General features: G+C 37.0%; 1 protein-coding gene across 1 annotated transcript in view; it reads left to right on the top strand.

The window, feature by feature from the left end:
* Positions 1-14,454, top strand: part of BANK1 (B cell scaffold protein with ankyrin repeats 1) — a 129,664-nt gene that overhangs the window by 54,730 nt on the left and 60,480 nt on the right. Inside the window, exon 8 of the mRNA XM_079307266.1 lies at positions 1,855-2,051. Within this exon, the coding sequence (XP_079163392.1) occupies positions 1,855-2,051 (197 nt within the window). The remainder of the gene's footprint in view (positions 1-1,854; positions 2,052-14,454) is intronic.

The raw sequence follows: 14,454 nt of genomic DNA, 5'->3' as shown, positions 1-14,454 counted from the left end.
GATAGGAGAATGTGAAAATACTGTCTGGAGTTGAAGGGACCATGAAGTTATTGCAAAAACAGGCAGGTTGAACACAAAGAAATTACCAGGACTAACTGGCATTCTTTAAGAAGTCTGAGAAAATTTTAAAGTAGAATATTTGTGTTTCTAACAATGCAGTATTTCATTTTTTTAGTACTAGGAGGTGTGACGAAACCAGGAGCTGATGCCAAAACCCAGTTTCTCAGTCAGCCTTGTGACCTTGAAGCAGGTTAATATGTTATCTGTATGAGACAAACTAATAGAAGTGTTAATAACATAAGTCTTCTGTGAAGTCTGGCTTTATGAATTTCTTGTAGGGTTTTTTTTAAGAGTCAGTAAACCTGGTTAAGTCAGTAATTGACTGGGTATGGATGAATAACTGACCAAAACCAGGAGGCAGGCAATAGGGAAAGGTTTTTTTCCTAGTGATACGAAGTGTTTGGAGTAGTAGAGAAAAAGGCTAATGGGGGGCAGGGAATTAGAGATTTACTAATTATGCAGTAAAATGTCAGATGGTGTTCATTACAGGCAAAACCAAAGTGGTGCAAGTGAAAAAAAGCAGTCCTATGGTATCATTGAAAATGAGAGGATTTGAGCAGGCTATTAGTGCTGAAGAATAAGGACCACATAGTTCCATGATAACATCAGCTTGTTGCTAGGCAGCAGATCAAAAAAACTAATGAAATACTAGGAATTATTAGAAAATGAATAGAGAACAAAACAGGACACAATTATGGCAATGCATGAATTGCAATGGCTCACCCCAAAGTTGTGCATCATGTGCAGCTCTCCTGTCATCTCAAAATAGTTACAGTAAAGCTGGAAAAGGTTGAGGGGAAAGCAGTGTGTGTGATGAAGCTGATTCTCTATTGGGCCTAATTAACTAGCTCTTCAAGAAAGAAATTACAGAAATGAGTAAATAACTGGAATTGCATAGAGGACAGACAGTGATGGAGAATAAGATGAATTAAGGACTGTCAGTTGAACCCCAGCAGGAGCCAGGCTCAAAATAAACTAGGGGGAGCATTACTTCATATACTGGGTAGGAAAGACCCTCAGGGTGCAAAAAGTGGACAGTGCCTGGGGCAGGCTGGATGCATGCTTGGAGCAGAGCTACACTGCATGCTGATTTATAGACCAGTTGGTACACAGCAAACCACAAGTAGTCACAAAGTAGAGTATGAATGCAGAGAGAAGTATTTTTTAAGCTTGAACTCTTTTTCTTTGTTGTCACTTGTTTGGTTGTTATATGTAACACTCATATAGTTAAAATGCAGGAAGATGCTGAAATGATAAACTGTTCTCCAATGTAAAATGGTATTTGATAGAAATTAATATAATATTATTTCAGATGAATCCTAAAAACTTTTATTTAATACATTCATCTTTAAATTCTCTGATTTTTCATTACAGGAATAAGCAAATTTTCCCAAGTGTCTGGTAGTCCTGTGAATTTTTAAAAATGATTTTTGATATCAAAATATAGCATCGTAAACCTGTAAAAATGTCAAATGCCCCACTCAAAAATATTCTACCTAAGCAAAAGCTTGGCTGTAGAATTTTCTACTCTTTGCAAGAAAGCTTATTTCTCAATAGAACTGAAGTGCTTTAAAATCCCTCTGTCAGGATAAAAATGAGATTTCTCAGTTACACAAACGCTCTTTATTGATATATGTATAGACACAGTAAAACTGTTAATTGAAAATATAATTCTTTCAGTGTTCAATATTGGGAGCTTAATAACTGTGATTCCACAGCACTAATATTCAGAACACGTTTATAGAAGAAGGTGTTAGAACTTCTGTTTCTTAAGACTTTGTTTCCATTATACAGATAACCATATGGAAGAATTTCCTACCCTACTTCACTGTGCAGCCAGATTTGGCTTGAAGAACCTTGCAACATTTCTACTCAGTTGTCCTGAGGCCACACGGGCTTGCAAAATAGCCAATAAATATGGAGATGATCCAGAAAGTATTGCGAAGAAGCACGGGCACAAGGAATTAAGAAAATTAATCAAAGAATTGTCAGTAAGTCCATGTGCTTTCCATATGTCATCTACAACTAGGGGCTAACATGTTGTGCTACTGAGATCCCACAGTATCACTTCCTGTAAAGACTAATATGTTGTAGTCCTTCTGCAAATACTGTTGTAGCCCTGTTTCAAAAAGAGGGGTCAAAATGGGGTACAGCCACTTTCTTTGTGCACTGATGGTGAAGATCAGAGCTTCTGCACTGCTCAAATTTTAGGCATGTAATGGAAAGGAGAACAATGAGCCAGAAGCACCTTATGTGACCTAGTTAGATTGGTGTTTTCAGGACCCAAACAATGGTTATATTGTAAATAGTCTAATCCAGCTGTCTACAGAAGGAGATAATGACTTCTTTAGAGGTCACTTTGAAAGGGACTATGAACTCTCTTAGCACTGCCATTCTTCACCATTCGAAAAAGAGTTGTTTCCCTGCCTTGGATGCTCATGCTACTGTGAAGGAAGGGAAAATTCTTTCACCTTTAGATGGAGTAGCTTTCTTCAGCTGGGTGTGCAGGAGGGGTTTGGGGCAATGGTTGCCTTTCCACATGAAAGGTAATAGTTAAATAAGGGTCTCTGCATAGTTCTACCATGCAAAATATTGCAAAACCTAACAGAATTGCAGTAAAAAAGCAGTGTAATATAGTGACATTTGAGAGCTTTAACCTATACCAACTCTTTTGGTGCTTACTGTAATACATACAGATATGATAATTCTACAGTTTTTTGATACTGCAGTTGAGATCAAATTTAACTCACGAAAATATGCTCTTTATCCTCCAGCATAAAGCTGTCCATAAAACCATGCTGTATTCCTGGATCACCGTGTTAATTATTTAATATTTAACAATTTCTTACTTCTGTAGTTTTCTCTCAGTCATCCTTGCACTGGTCAGAAACTTTCTGCCAGTAGCAGTCTGATGTGTAAAGTCAGGCTTTTCAGTTCTTGGAGTTTACCAGTTGGCTTGAAGAGAATGGAACTGTATTCCCTAACCTCCCTAGCCGTGTGTCTGGCTAGGTGCTGCCTTTTTATGGTCAGATACTCCCAGTCAAGTTGTGTGTAAAGAATTGGTAAGAACAGGCAAAATATGAATAAGGAATAAGGTGATATTAAATCTTGGTGAAATATCTTTATTTCTTTTCTAAGATGGTCATATGAGCTGAAAGGTTGAAATATGAATGAAAAACCATTTTGGAAACATGGTTTCCATTGATAATTTTTCATGTTTAATGAAAATGATAAATTCCATAGGACGTTTATTTTTTATACTAGTGTTGTAGAAACTCAGTTTCTGATGTGTTCCATGCACTCCACATGGAACTGGAAGCTTCAGAAAGTGGGTAATTTTGTTTTTATCCTAGTGCACTCATGCTCTGGTTTTGGCCTGTTTTGAGGGAAGCATGCATGGTACGGGCACATTAAGCTAACAGAGATACACATTGCAATTCTACAGTCTTCACATTTTAATAGACTTTGTCAGTGAAGGAGAGCAGTGCTTCTCAGGGTGATTTATTTCACTCTAAAAAGTGTGAAGTGTGTGTACATACCTCTGGTTAGCTTTTTTTTATTAATAAGATTATTAATTTTCCTAATAAAGTCTAAATATTTGTCAGTCTAAAACATGTATTTAAAATGACTACTGGGCTCTACAATGTAATTTTTCATTAAAGCACTTCTCCCATGGTACATACCTGCTATTGTTTGTATGTGAACAATTAGCAGTAATAGTTCTCTGCTTTCCCAAGTGTGAATATTTATACCAGTATTGAAGTAAAAACTATGCTATGGACACTTAATGTGTGTGTGGTCTGGATAGGACATGCATGTACTATCTGTTTTCAGTTGATTCAAATAGTGTGGCTTATGCTAATGCAACACAAGTAAAAATCTGAGCATGCTTCAAGTCTGCCAAATGTGTAATATGATACTATAGAAATGTTAGCTCCAACCACTGGAAGAAAAATGGCTTATTTGTGTCGCCTGTAATAGTGCACTTAAGCACACAAACACTTACTGTACCTCTGTAATTGATGGGAATGTGGAAAAGAAATATTTGCATGGCTCTGAGCCAAGAAGAATTTAGTTTAACTGTGTTCCTGGAACTTCCCATTACAGCTGTAGTGTTGACATTACTTATTATTGCAATAGAAGTATTTTTGCATTTGGCATACCTCTCACTGTTTTAAGTGTTTCTTATGTTTGGTTGTTCCTTTAAGGAATAGACCCAAAATGCACATAGTAAATAATTGCTTCTATCTTGAAGAGCAGTAGGGTTCCAGAAAAATGAATGCATTAAAACATACATTTGATTTTTCCAAAATCCTGCAAAGTGTCTTTATTTGCTGGAGAAAAACAAAAAAAAAAAAACCCAAAAGTGTCATTTTGAGTTGGAGAATTCTTAGGGGAGTAAGAATTCTCTGAGATGATTAGAGAGAGAGCATCAGAAGACGAAGTGGCAACAACTCAGCTGTTATTTCCACCTTCAAGCCCAGTGGGCTGTGCAGGGCTGTACAGCCCTTTTTGGTGTCTGCTGAGCAGATCAGTGCTCAGGGCTTTTAGCTGCTGCAGCTTTGCTGCTAAGGCCATCCAGTTTCCCTGCCCAGCAGGCTTAATGGAAATGTGCTAAGGGCTCTGTTGGCAAAGGGTGAGCCATGGGAGCTGGCTGGTTTCACATGGGGTCATCTGGATGGCACAGTGCCCTGTCCTTGTTTAAAGGGAAAACCTCTTTCTGCAGCTGGACACTGACAGTGTCAGTGTGGGGAGGCAGATCTGGAGTGCCTGGGGGCTGTGCTGGGAGCTGATCTCCTGATGTGTCCCAGCAAAGCACAAGAGAAGGATCCCTCATCACGAGGCAGCTGCTGTGTGCTCCTCAGCTGTATGGATGCAGATGGGAGTTGTTTTTTTTTTTAGTACCAGTGTTAAGTGCAGAGTCATTAAATGCTAAAACCTCACACCAATTATAGATATCCTGTATATATCTGTGCTTCCACCATGGTAGTGTCTGCCTTCTCTGTCAGAATTCCTACATTTCAGACACTCCTTGAAAATGTCTGCTCTGGTGAGGGAGCACTACAATAACTAAATGACTTGTATTAATGGTACTAAATTGGTGAAACTGTGCCTGAAAGAGTCTTCAGTGTGGGTTATAAGGAAACTCAGTTTCAAATGTGCCATCAGTTTATTAAGCAAATTGTAATTTTTTACATTTTAGCACAAAACCACCTCAATGGACATTTATTTCTAATTTCTGCATGTTTCATTATTGTTCAGATAAAGTAATTCCCTCTTCTGCAGCATAAAAAAGGACATCATTTAACATTCTGCAATAGCATCCTGAATTGTTAGTTTTTTTATTTTTGTTCCTCTGTACCTTTGAATATTTGAATGTTTTCCACAATTGCTTATAGGCTGAATTGCTTGAATCAAGTGTGTCAATTCAAAACTAGTCAGAGACATTCAGTAGGAATACTGGCAGGGGTCCCTGTATTTGAGCCTTTGAGGCTCAAATCCAGCTGATGGCTCAAATGCCAGTAGGAAATGCTTTGCATTAGCCACAGGTCAAAACATATCTGCAGTCAGCTGCTCCAGTACCTGTGACAGGAAGCACTTTGCTAAGTGACAGTAGTGTTCTGGGATATCAGGGCTCTATTTCAGATGTTTTCCTTCTGCTTATGCTCTGTCTCTGGAAGCTGCTTGACAGGAGCTTGTTCTTCTTGCCACCAGCTGTGGCTTTTTAGGTCTATGTAAAAATTCTGCCTCCAGATTATAAAGAAATCGCTGAAATTATGTTCTTATCCAGCACATAAAGGAAGACTTTAAAATAATGTTTAGAAATCATTTCTCATGTAGGTGAGTAAGGCAGGGAGTGTGTTCAATTTGTGACCTGACCATTTAAAATTGGAGGTGACACTGGTAGCCAGTTTAGGCATTTGTGCTTTGGCATGGGCGTAATTCTTTGTTCCAGAACTTTGGGTTTCTAATTTCTCCTTTCTTTTAATAAGAGCCGTGTAGCTGAATGTGTCATAGCCAGGAAGATTACTGTGTACCACTGTAGTATATATCACAGGTTCTAAAAAAAAAACACAATTCAGAAAGTGTTTTATTGGTTGGTTAATGCAAATACTTACTGATTGCTGGCTTCAGCTTTTAAAGCAGGTTCCTAGGGGTGGCATTATTTAAATACAATAATTGAAACCTCATTCCATGTTGTCACCACACATTTGAGACAGCACAAATTAATTTTTATTTTTAAAATACCCTCTGACATTTCAGAATGGGTTACCAGAAGTCTAAGGCAGAAAAGGCAGGTTAATTGAACTTTTTTTAACCTGCCCTGTCACCAGGTCTGTAACAATGCAGAACAGGAGACTGATAGAAGAATTTTCTTCATCTGCACTAGCAAAATTCTGTCTGGATTTGTTGTTTAACTTAATTTCCTGTCTGCCTGCTTGAGGCATCCCTTAGGCAGCTATTGAAAATATAATAGGTATTTAGTTCTGTACATATTGGTGGAAATCCATTTAGAACAGCATAGATTGAGATTGCCCTGTATGGCTCTTCAGAAGAAGCTTGTTTCCTTTCCAGAAGGGACAGTTACAGCAATTCCAACTCTTCTGAGGTACATCCTGCAGAGTCTTGACCCTCAGTTTCTGTGTTCACTGCTGTTAGAAGTTCCCTCAGTAGCAGAGAGAAACACACTCTTACAGCTGGTCATAATTTTCACTCAGAGCCTTTTTATGGAAGATACATGTTTTAGGTAGCAGGGAGGGAGGAAAGAAATTTTTCTTCCTGAAATGCCAAGCTCTGTATTTTTATAAATTATAGCAAACTTAAAGGATGGGCAGAAATGTAGTTGAGAAGTAATTCATCATTGTACACCTCTCCCCTTTCATCTCTTACTTTGAAGTGAGTGGTTGAACCAGAATGCAGAATCTCTTGAACTATCTTCAGCTTGATGAAATAGAAAACAGTCTACAAAAGCAGGGTATTGTAGAAATTAAAGCTACTTTGTCTCAGTTGTTTTATGTGAACAGAATCTTACTTGGCTTTGTAGCTATTATTGCCAAATGACAGAAAATCTTTAGACTGCAGGAATCCCTTCAACAAGGATTCTTATAATTTGATGGGAAGTTCTAGAAGCTCATCAGGTGTCAGTGCTTTCTGATCACAGAAGTATTATTCTTCCATTTATTTTTAGCTTTGTGTTTCTGCAAAAGGCTATGTAATATGGCCGAGATCCTCAGCAAGAAATAGATTTTTATATCATCTTGCAACATCTTCCTGAGCTATTAATTTTCTGCTGGGGAAGGATCACATGTAGAAAGATGAAGAATCTTAAATTAATCTGATTGCTGTCAATATTTCTTTAATTCACTTTAAATTGCAATATTGCACTGGCCCATAGCTCATTGCTTTCAAATATCTGGTAGACTGTGACAGAGAAGAGGATTAGTCTGGTTTCTGAAACTCCATCTAATCCACCAGTGAGTCCTTGGTGAAGTCTGCTGGAATTTAATTCTTGTCACAATATGTTAGTGCTCAGAAATGTCACACATTCTTTGGCACACTGGAAGTTACGTAGCTGAAATGAGTAAGTGATAACTGTATTCTTTGATATGCTTGAGTGAGTGGATATTCACAAATCAAATTCTTCAAAAGAGGCTTCCTGTTATCAAGTCTTGGTGCTTTGTGTTTAAGATTTGGTTTAGGGAATTTATTTTACTAGATGACAAGATTTCCCTCTTTTCTTTTTTTGTGTGCTCTCAGAGGGATGTGCTCCCTGTAATAAAAACTTGCTAGCATATACTGCCTTCTGAGGTCAGGCAATTTCTGCTTTAGTGAAGAGATAAGATACACACTGAGCACAGAAAATTTTGACTTCAAGGAGGAAAGGCTAGATTTTTCACTTTGCAAAACCAGCCACTACACTACTTACACATTTTTGTAAGTTTCTGTATTGACTTTTATTCTATTGACTTTTATTCAGGCTAAAACCTTGCACCTTAACTGTGATTGCATTTTCTGTCAATAACTATGCAATTGAGTGCAACCTTCTTGCAAAAAGAATGATAAGTGGAATGCAGATTTTGAATCCTTTTGTATAAGATGCCTATTTAGATTTGTGTGTAATTTAGAATGAATGAATATGTTTCCAAAGAATTGTCTGGTATTTTGTCTCATCTTTTGATATTCTGTAACTGTAGCAGTGGTGCAGTGGAAGTCAGTTATTTGCAATTTACTGTTTGTAAAAGCTTTTACAGTTTTTAATAGAAGCTTGAATACTAATGGAATTTCATGCAAAATGCTTATGAATTAGAAGTAGGGAAAATGCAAAAGGATTCCATGATAATATCTCAGTTCTTAAATGCTTTAGGACTGTAAAATCTAAAATGTGATTTTCAGAGGTTTTTCTGACTGTTTGTTGGTATGACATCAGCAAATATATATGGCTAAGGGACCATTTGGGAAGGTGAGATGGGGGAGTGTCCCATTTTTCAGAAAGTACTCTGTAGACTGAAAAGAACCATTCTTATAATTTACCTGCATTATTAAGCTCTGAATTTGTTTGAACATTTAAAAAATGTTTGGCTAACCTGTTTATGTTAATGAAAAATGCAAATGCAGTACTTTATACAGATGTTGAGAACTTCTAGTCACTATGTAGTGTGTTTTCATCATGGGGGCATTTGTCCTCTACCCAAGTTAGAAACCAGTTGCATGAAGTTAAGCAAGACATTTTCACAAGGAGAGAGTACCCCACAGTTTTCCATTTTAACAAATGTTCCTTTCATCTGTCAATCGACCTGCCTGCATTAACAATATCAGTAGTAACTGTATTATTAGGTGTCGAGATCTTCTTCCCTTAATACAGACTTCTCAGAAGCCCTTACAATGCAAAGCAAAACGTGGAGTTTTCTAAAACTGTCTGCTAGCCAGTTTATTGCAGAAGGAAGGATTGCTGGGGCATTTCAATGGAAAGTCTAGAAAGTTTCAATGGAAAGTTTCAGGTCTTGCCTCTGTCACTTGAAGCAATTTGAAGGTATATGTGTGGCTCTCAAGAAGCAGCTTTACCTTTACATAGCATGTGCTGCCAGCCTGATTATCTGGAATATGCCCTTTGGCTGTCTTCCAATGATCTCTGAGGAGTCAAACACCGTCATATCTTACAAGTTGTTGAGCACAAAGAAAGCAGATCAGCAGTGCCTTCCTCCAGCCCCTCAGGAGGGAAAAAAACATAATTAAAAAAAAAATACAAATATAAAAAGGCCATCACAGAGGAAAAAAACCCAGTAATAACGCTCTTTCACTCTCATGAGGTAAAATAAAGGAAGAGTAGGAAAGGTAAAATTATTGTGGTAATTATTGTCTGTGAGCCAAAACCACCTACATTTTGAGTGACATTGTGAGGTCTGAGGGAAGTGTTTTGATCTCAGAGCCCTAAGAAAAATTAGGTGGAAAAACAAGAATTCATGATTAAAGTTAGTTAAGAGGCTTGCTGAGTCCTTAGCAATCTGAAGTTTCAGTGTTCTGCACAGATCTAATAGTGAGTTAGCAGGCCTTGCTACAGCTGTAATTTATTGCTTAATTAGAAAAATTGTCTTTGGGCTCTACATCGATAGGATGACCATTAGGGAAAGGCATTTCTCAGAGCTGCCAAGCCCATTATGTAGAAACTACTTAAGAAAATCCATTTCTACCTGCATAGTGTTAGTTCCGTTTAGCACAGCCCTCCGAGGTCTCAATTTATAATTCTGTCTGAGAACCCTGCACAGAAGGCACACTCTTTATTTTGCCTTCGATTCTTTCTGTCCCCATATGTTTTACAATAAATTATTTTGTATTTCATTGCCAGAACTATAAGGTGTCTAGTAATAATTTTGTTTTCTTCTGCTTGATGAGAGCTTAAAAATGTTTTCCGAGTTCCCACACCCCACCAAACTCAAAATAACATGCAGCAATTGATGTATAGATGTCTGCTTTTGTGGGGAGAAAGCCAATGTAATGCTAATAGATTGCTTTGTAATACATGTTAAATAACCATCACAATCCCTGTAGCTGAGATTTATGCTGTGTATGTAGCAGACATGGGCAGACCTCCTCAACCCCACGAGCCATGTGCCAGAATCTTCATCTTCACACATCGGAAGTTTGGGAGCTGTTCTCAGGCAGCTGTTAAAAGCTTCCCACAGCTCTCACTGTGAATATGAGGCACATAACTGGATCTTAGCACTCTCTGGTGATGCCAACCTTCAGAGCCATGTTGGTGTGATTTTACTTGCTCCTGAGATTTCAGATTCTTCTGTTGCTCCTGTATAGTCTTGGGGCATGACCTGGGAGCCCATCCTTGAAATACTAGAGAACTGCTTAGGACCTGCATTTGGCCACCTGTGGCCTTCTGAATTCCAACTGAGTTCATTTGCTGTTAATAAATACAACTTTCTAAGAAGCCCAAGAATAAAAGTAGACATATGAAAGACACTAGCGAGTCTCCTTGGGCTACTGCAGAAAACAGAAATGAGGATTCCGTGTGCCACCGTGGAAGTAATAGAGTAAGTTTGACTCCTAATTGGATCACTCAATCAAACATTCAAAGATCATTTTTAATTAGATGTATTTTTTAAAACTGCTGCCAGTTGATAACCTGTACTGTCTTGCATAAATGAGTCAAAGGATTGAACATAAGTTTCCATGGAGACTTTATGTGACTGCAAGGTGCTTTCCAAATTAATTAATCTTGTGTTATGAGCAACAGAGGTTTAAAGGTGACAAAATCTAGTACAGGTATATAGATCTGCCATCAGTTCTGGCCACTGTGTCCCAGGGACACCTGTCATCATGGACAACACAATCAGTGAAGTTTTAACTATAAAAGCTAGTGAATTTTATAGAGTTCTTTATTGTTTTCATAACAGTTAAACAAGACAGACCCAGGTGCAAGGCTGAGTTAATCATGCACATACAGAACAAGAAAAAAAACCCTTCCTTTGGAAAATCCAGAACACACTATTTCAGAATTCTAAAAGCAGTCATGATTAGTGAGAACTGTTCATATATTTTTTTTCTAGATTATTAATAAAAGACTGGAGTTTTTATTTTTAATTTTTTTCTTTTGTGCACATTAAATGTACCCATGTAATGAAGAGTGAAAGATTATATTTGCTACTAGTTTTTTAGTAAATAAAACAACAAAGAAGCAAGTTTGCATATGCATTACATTGGAGCTGCATTGTGTTCATTACATTTCAGTTAACATTGAAATGTTAATTGAATACTGCTTATTTGTTTAGATAGTAACTGTAGATTAATCCACAGGTTTTTTTCGGATTGGAGGAAGTTTTGTGTTAGATTGGTGCACAGATTGTTGTTATGGTCTTAACAGTGTTATTGATTCTATTGGTACTACACCAAGCTCATAACATGACAGTAGAAAGGATAGAAATGTGGTTTAGAATGGCTCCTGAGTGAGTTGGAGAGTAAATACTTGCATAGTTATTGATGTCTTCAATTTTTGATCTCAACATTGAGAGGAAATATGTATTGACATCCCTATATCTAAATTGGTGCCAATAGTCTGATTTAACAAACTTATTGTAGTCTTTGGCTCATAACATTTGCAGTCCTGTTCCTAGCAAAACACTTTGTAATTCTAAAGATGTCCTTAATTTTATCCTTTGAGTTTTGCTTTAGATGTAATATTCACATATCAGTCTAGCTTGTATGTAACAGTACATGGTGATCTTCCTAGAGCTCACATATATGAAAGTTTATTAAAATCCAATATTATTTATATATTTATTTTTATTTATTTATTTTTATATATTTATTAGAATGCAATATTATGAATTACAACTAGAATTATCTCACATTACAAAACTATGCCAATGTTTGTCATTCTTTATATCAATGATTAATTGCTGAACTGTATACTAAATTTTTATCCCAGCTTCTATCTCTTTTAAGTGTTGCATAAATATACAAATTAGATTAGACACCCTCTGTTCCTGTCACCTTTCATAGTCTGCAGAAATGACTGGAAATCAAAGTTCAGAAATCCTCACAAAATTGTTGCCCCTGACCCATTCAGATCATAGGTTATGTCTGGGTACAGAAGAAAGATAAATTATTTGAGTCACAAGCTTAACATGTGTTATTCCACAATTTTGCTCTCTGTAGCTACTGGGAGGAGTGAATGTCAGGGCAGTGTCTCTGTGTATTTGCAAGCCTCTGAGTCTGAATTTACATCTCTGTTACTCCCATCTCAGCTAACCTCTGAAACAGGGCAGAGCCATGAGGATCTAACATACCTACCTCAATAAAAATTCATATTCTATTTGGGATATTCCTTATTATAATGACATTTTTTGATATGCGGCAGATTAGGCGTGAGATGCAGTTTCATTGTATGTTTTTCCCATTAACACTAGGATAGTGTTTATCACCCATAAGAACTTTATTCTACCCAAAAACCCCAATACTTAAAACACTCAATAATCTTGATGTGCAGCTTTTCAATAGCGTTGCAGGAACACAAAATTCTATGTCTCTTTTGTGATGGTGGATCCTTTTTCCCTTTTTCAGTCTGTACATGATGATCAGACATGAGTGAGGTTGGTTAGTCTGAGATGGAAGAGGCCTAAATACTGTCCAGGTCAAGTCTTTATGTTCTGGGAGAAGCCTTTAATGGATGTAATTCTGGGCAACGTGATTTTTTCTTGAGAACCAAATTATGTGAAAAAGCTAAATTTTTCCACAGAGTGACTCTTGACATTTTATTTTTTGTCAGTCCCCTTCTTCTGCCTTTTTACAATAACTTCAACTTCATGCACTGGAAGCTGGTAAAGAAATTTTTAATGTGTCAGGCATCTTTAAACCAGTCTCTGTTTCAGCTTAGTCTTGCATTGTATTTTGCACTCTGGAAGACTTTTTCAGTCTTTGAGACTACTCAGCAAATGGAGTATTAGACCTTTGAACCATCACGGGTTCAGTGGATGCCACTAGGATTTTGGAATGGAGAAAATCTCTTTTAGAAAAGTTCTTCAGTCCTTCTCCAGAAAAAAACTTCTTTCCCTAACCCTTTTAGATAAAAAGGGCTGGAGCAAGTTAAAAAAATATATATGAAAGCAAAGGAATTATTAGGTCAGAGTCCTAAGATTATTTACACAGGATAGGACAGTGCTGAGCTAAAGGCAAAAAGTAGATGTGACACTAATCCATGGGCTGTGCCAGGATCCATGGGAGGAGGAGCAATCATTGCACAAATGTAATACTCACTGATTTCTATGCTATCAACATTCTATTTCACCCAAGTTATATATGTGAAGTATATGTTGGTAATTAATAATTTTGTTTGGTTTGTCTTCCCCACACAAAGATTTCTGATACTTCATCTGTTGATGAAATAGTGATGGACTTGTGAGGATCTACCGAATTCTTTATAATTTAGGCAAGTGGCAATGCTACAGTTTGCCTGTGAGCTTATGTTCTTTGGGTTAAAAACAAGTAAATTATTCTGTCCCAGAAGACTTGGTAGATAAAAAATCAAATCCCCAGCTGAATGCAAAGTTATCAAAGTAAATGAGTAATTTTTTATTAGACCTGGTTGTTATTTTCATTGTAAATCGGTTTTTTTTGATTATTTAAAATATCTATTCAGTTTATCAATTTATTCACAACTACTGCATTTTGCTATGACTTTGTTCCTTAGTTCCAAGCCCTCAATAAACTTGTGGTAGTTCAGATGCTTTCACTGTCATTTCTTCTGTCACTCTTGTCTCAGTCAAAATTATGTTAATTTTTCTCTTGATCAGGGTAGTGCAGCACTTTTTAAGGATGAACACCTTTGGGGCTATTAGATTTTATTTTCTACACAGAAGTAATGGGAGGGAGAGTTTTCTGGGATTTGAGAAAAATAAAGTTAGTAGAAGTCTGGAACTAATGTTTCATGTATGCATTGATTTTTTATGTATGTGAGTTTTTTGGTTATTGCTACCTAAATTATGTATGCTAATAAAATGATGGTGTTTGTATAAGATGCTGTTGTATTAATTATGTATGACATGGATGTGTTAAGAAGGTGTAAAGCTATTTTAGTCTACTGTTAATTTTCTCTGACTTAGTAGTGCTGACTGGTGGAATTGTAACATGAAAGAGCTGTTGTTCAGCCTTAGGTGTTCTTATTCCACGTACAGAAATGTTTTACACCTTCACATCAGAAGGTGTAAATCACAAATCTTTTAGTTTGAGATATGGGTCCCAACTTCTCCCTCTCTTCCCTGTTGTAATTCCACTTGATTCACTCAGTGGGGTTCGCAATGCATCTAAATGATAATACCCTGGGAACGTACCCCTGAAATAGCTCCTAGGTTTGGAAAAAGGGCAGCAAATCTGCCCTTTTGAAAGGAT

The sequence above is a fragment of the Erithacus rubecula genome (assembly GCF_903797595.1).
Source record: "Erithacus rubecula genome assembly, chromosome: 5".
NCBI classification, from domain to species: Eukaryota; Metazoa; Chordata; class Aves; order Passeriformes; family Muscicapidae; genus Erithacus; species Erithacus rubecula.
The sequence above is the reverse complement of the archived record's forward strand: the minus strand, read 5'-3'. Positions and strand labels throughout refer to the sequence as shown.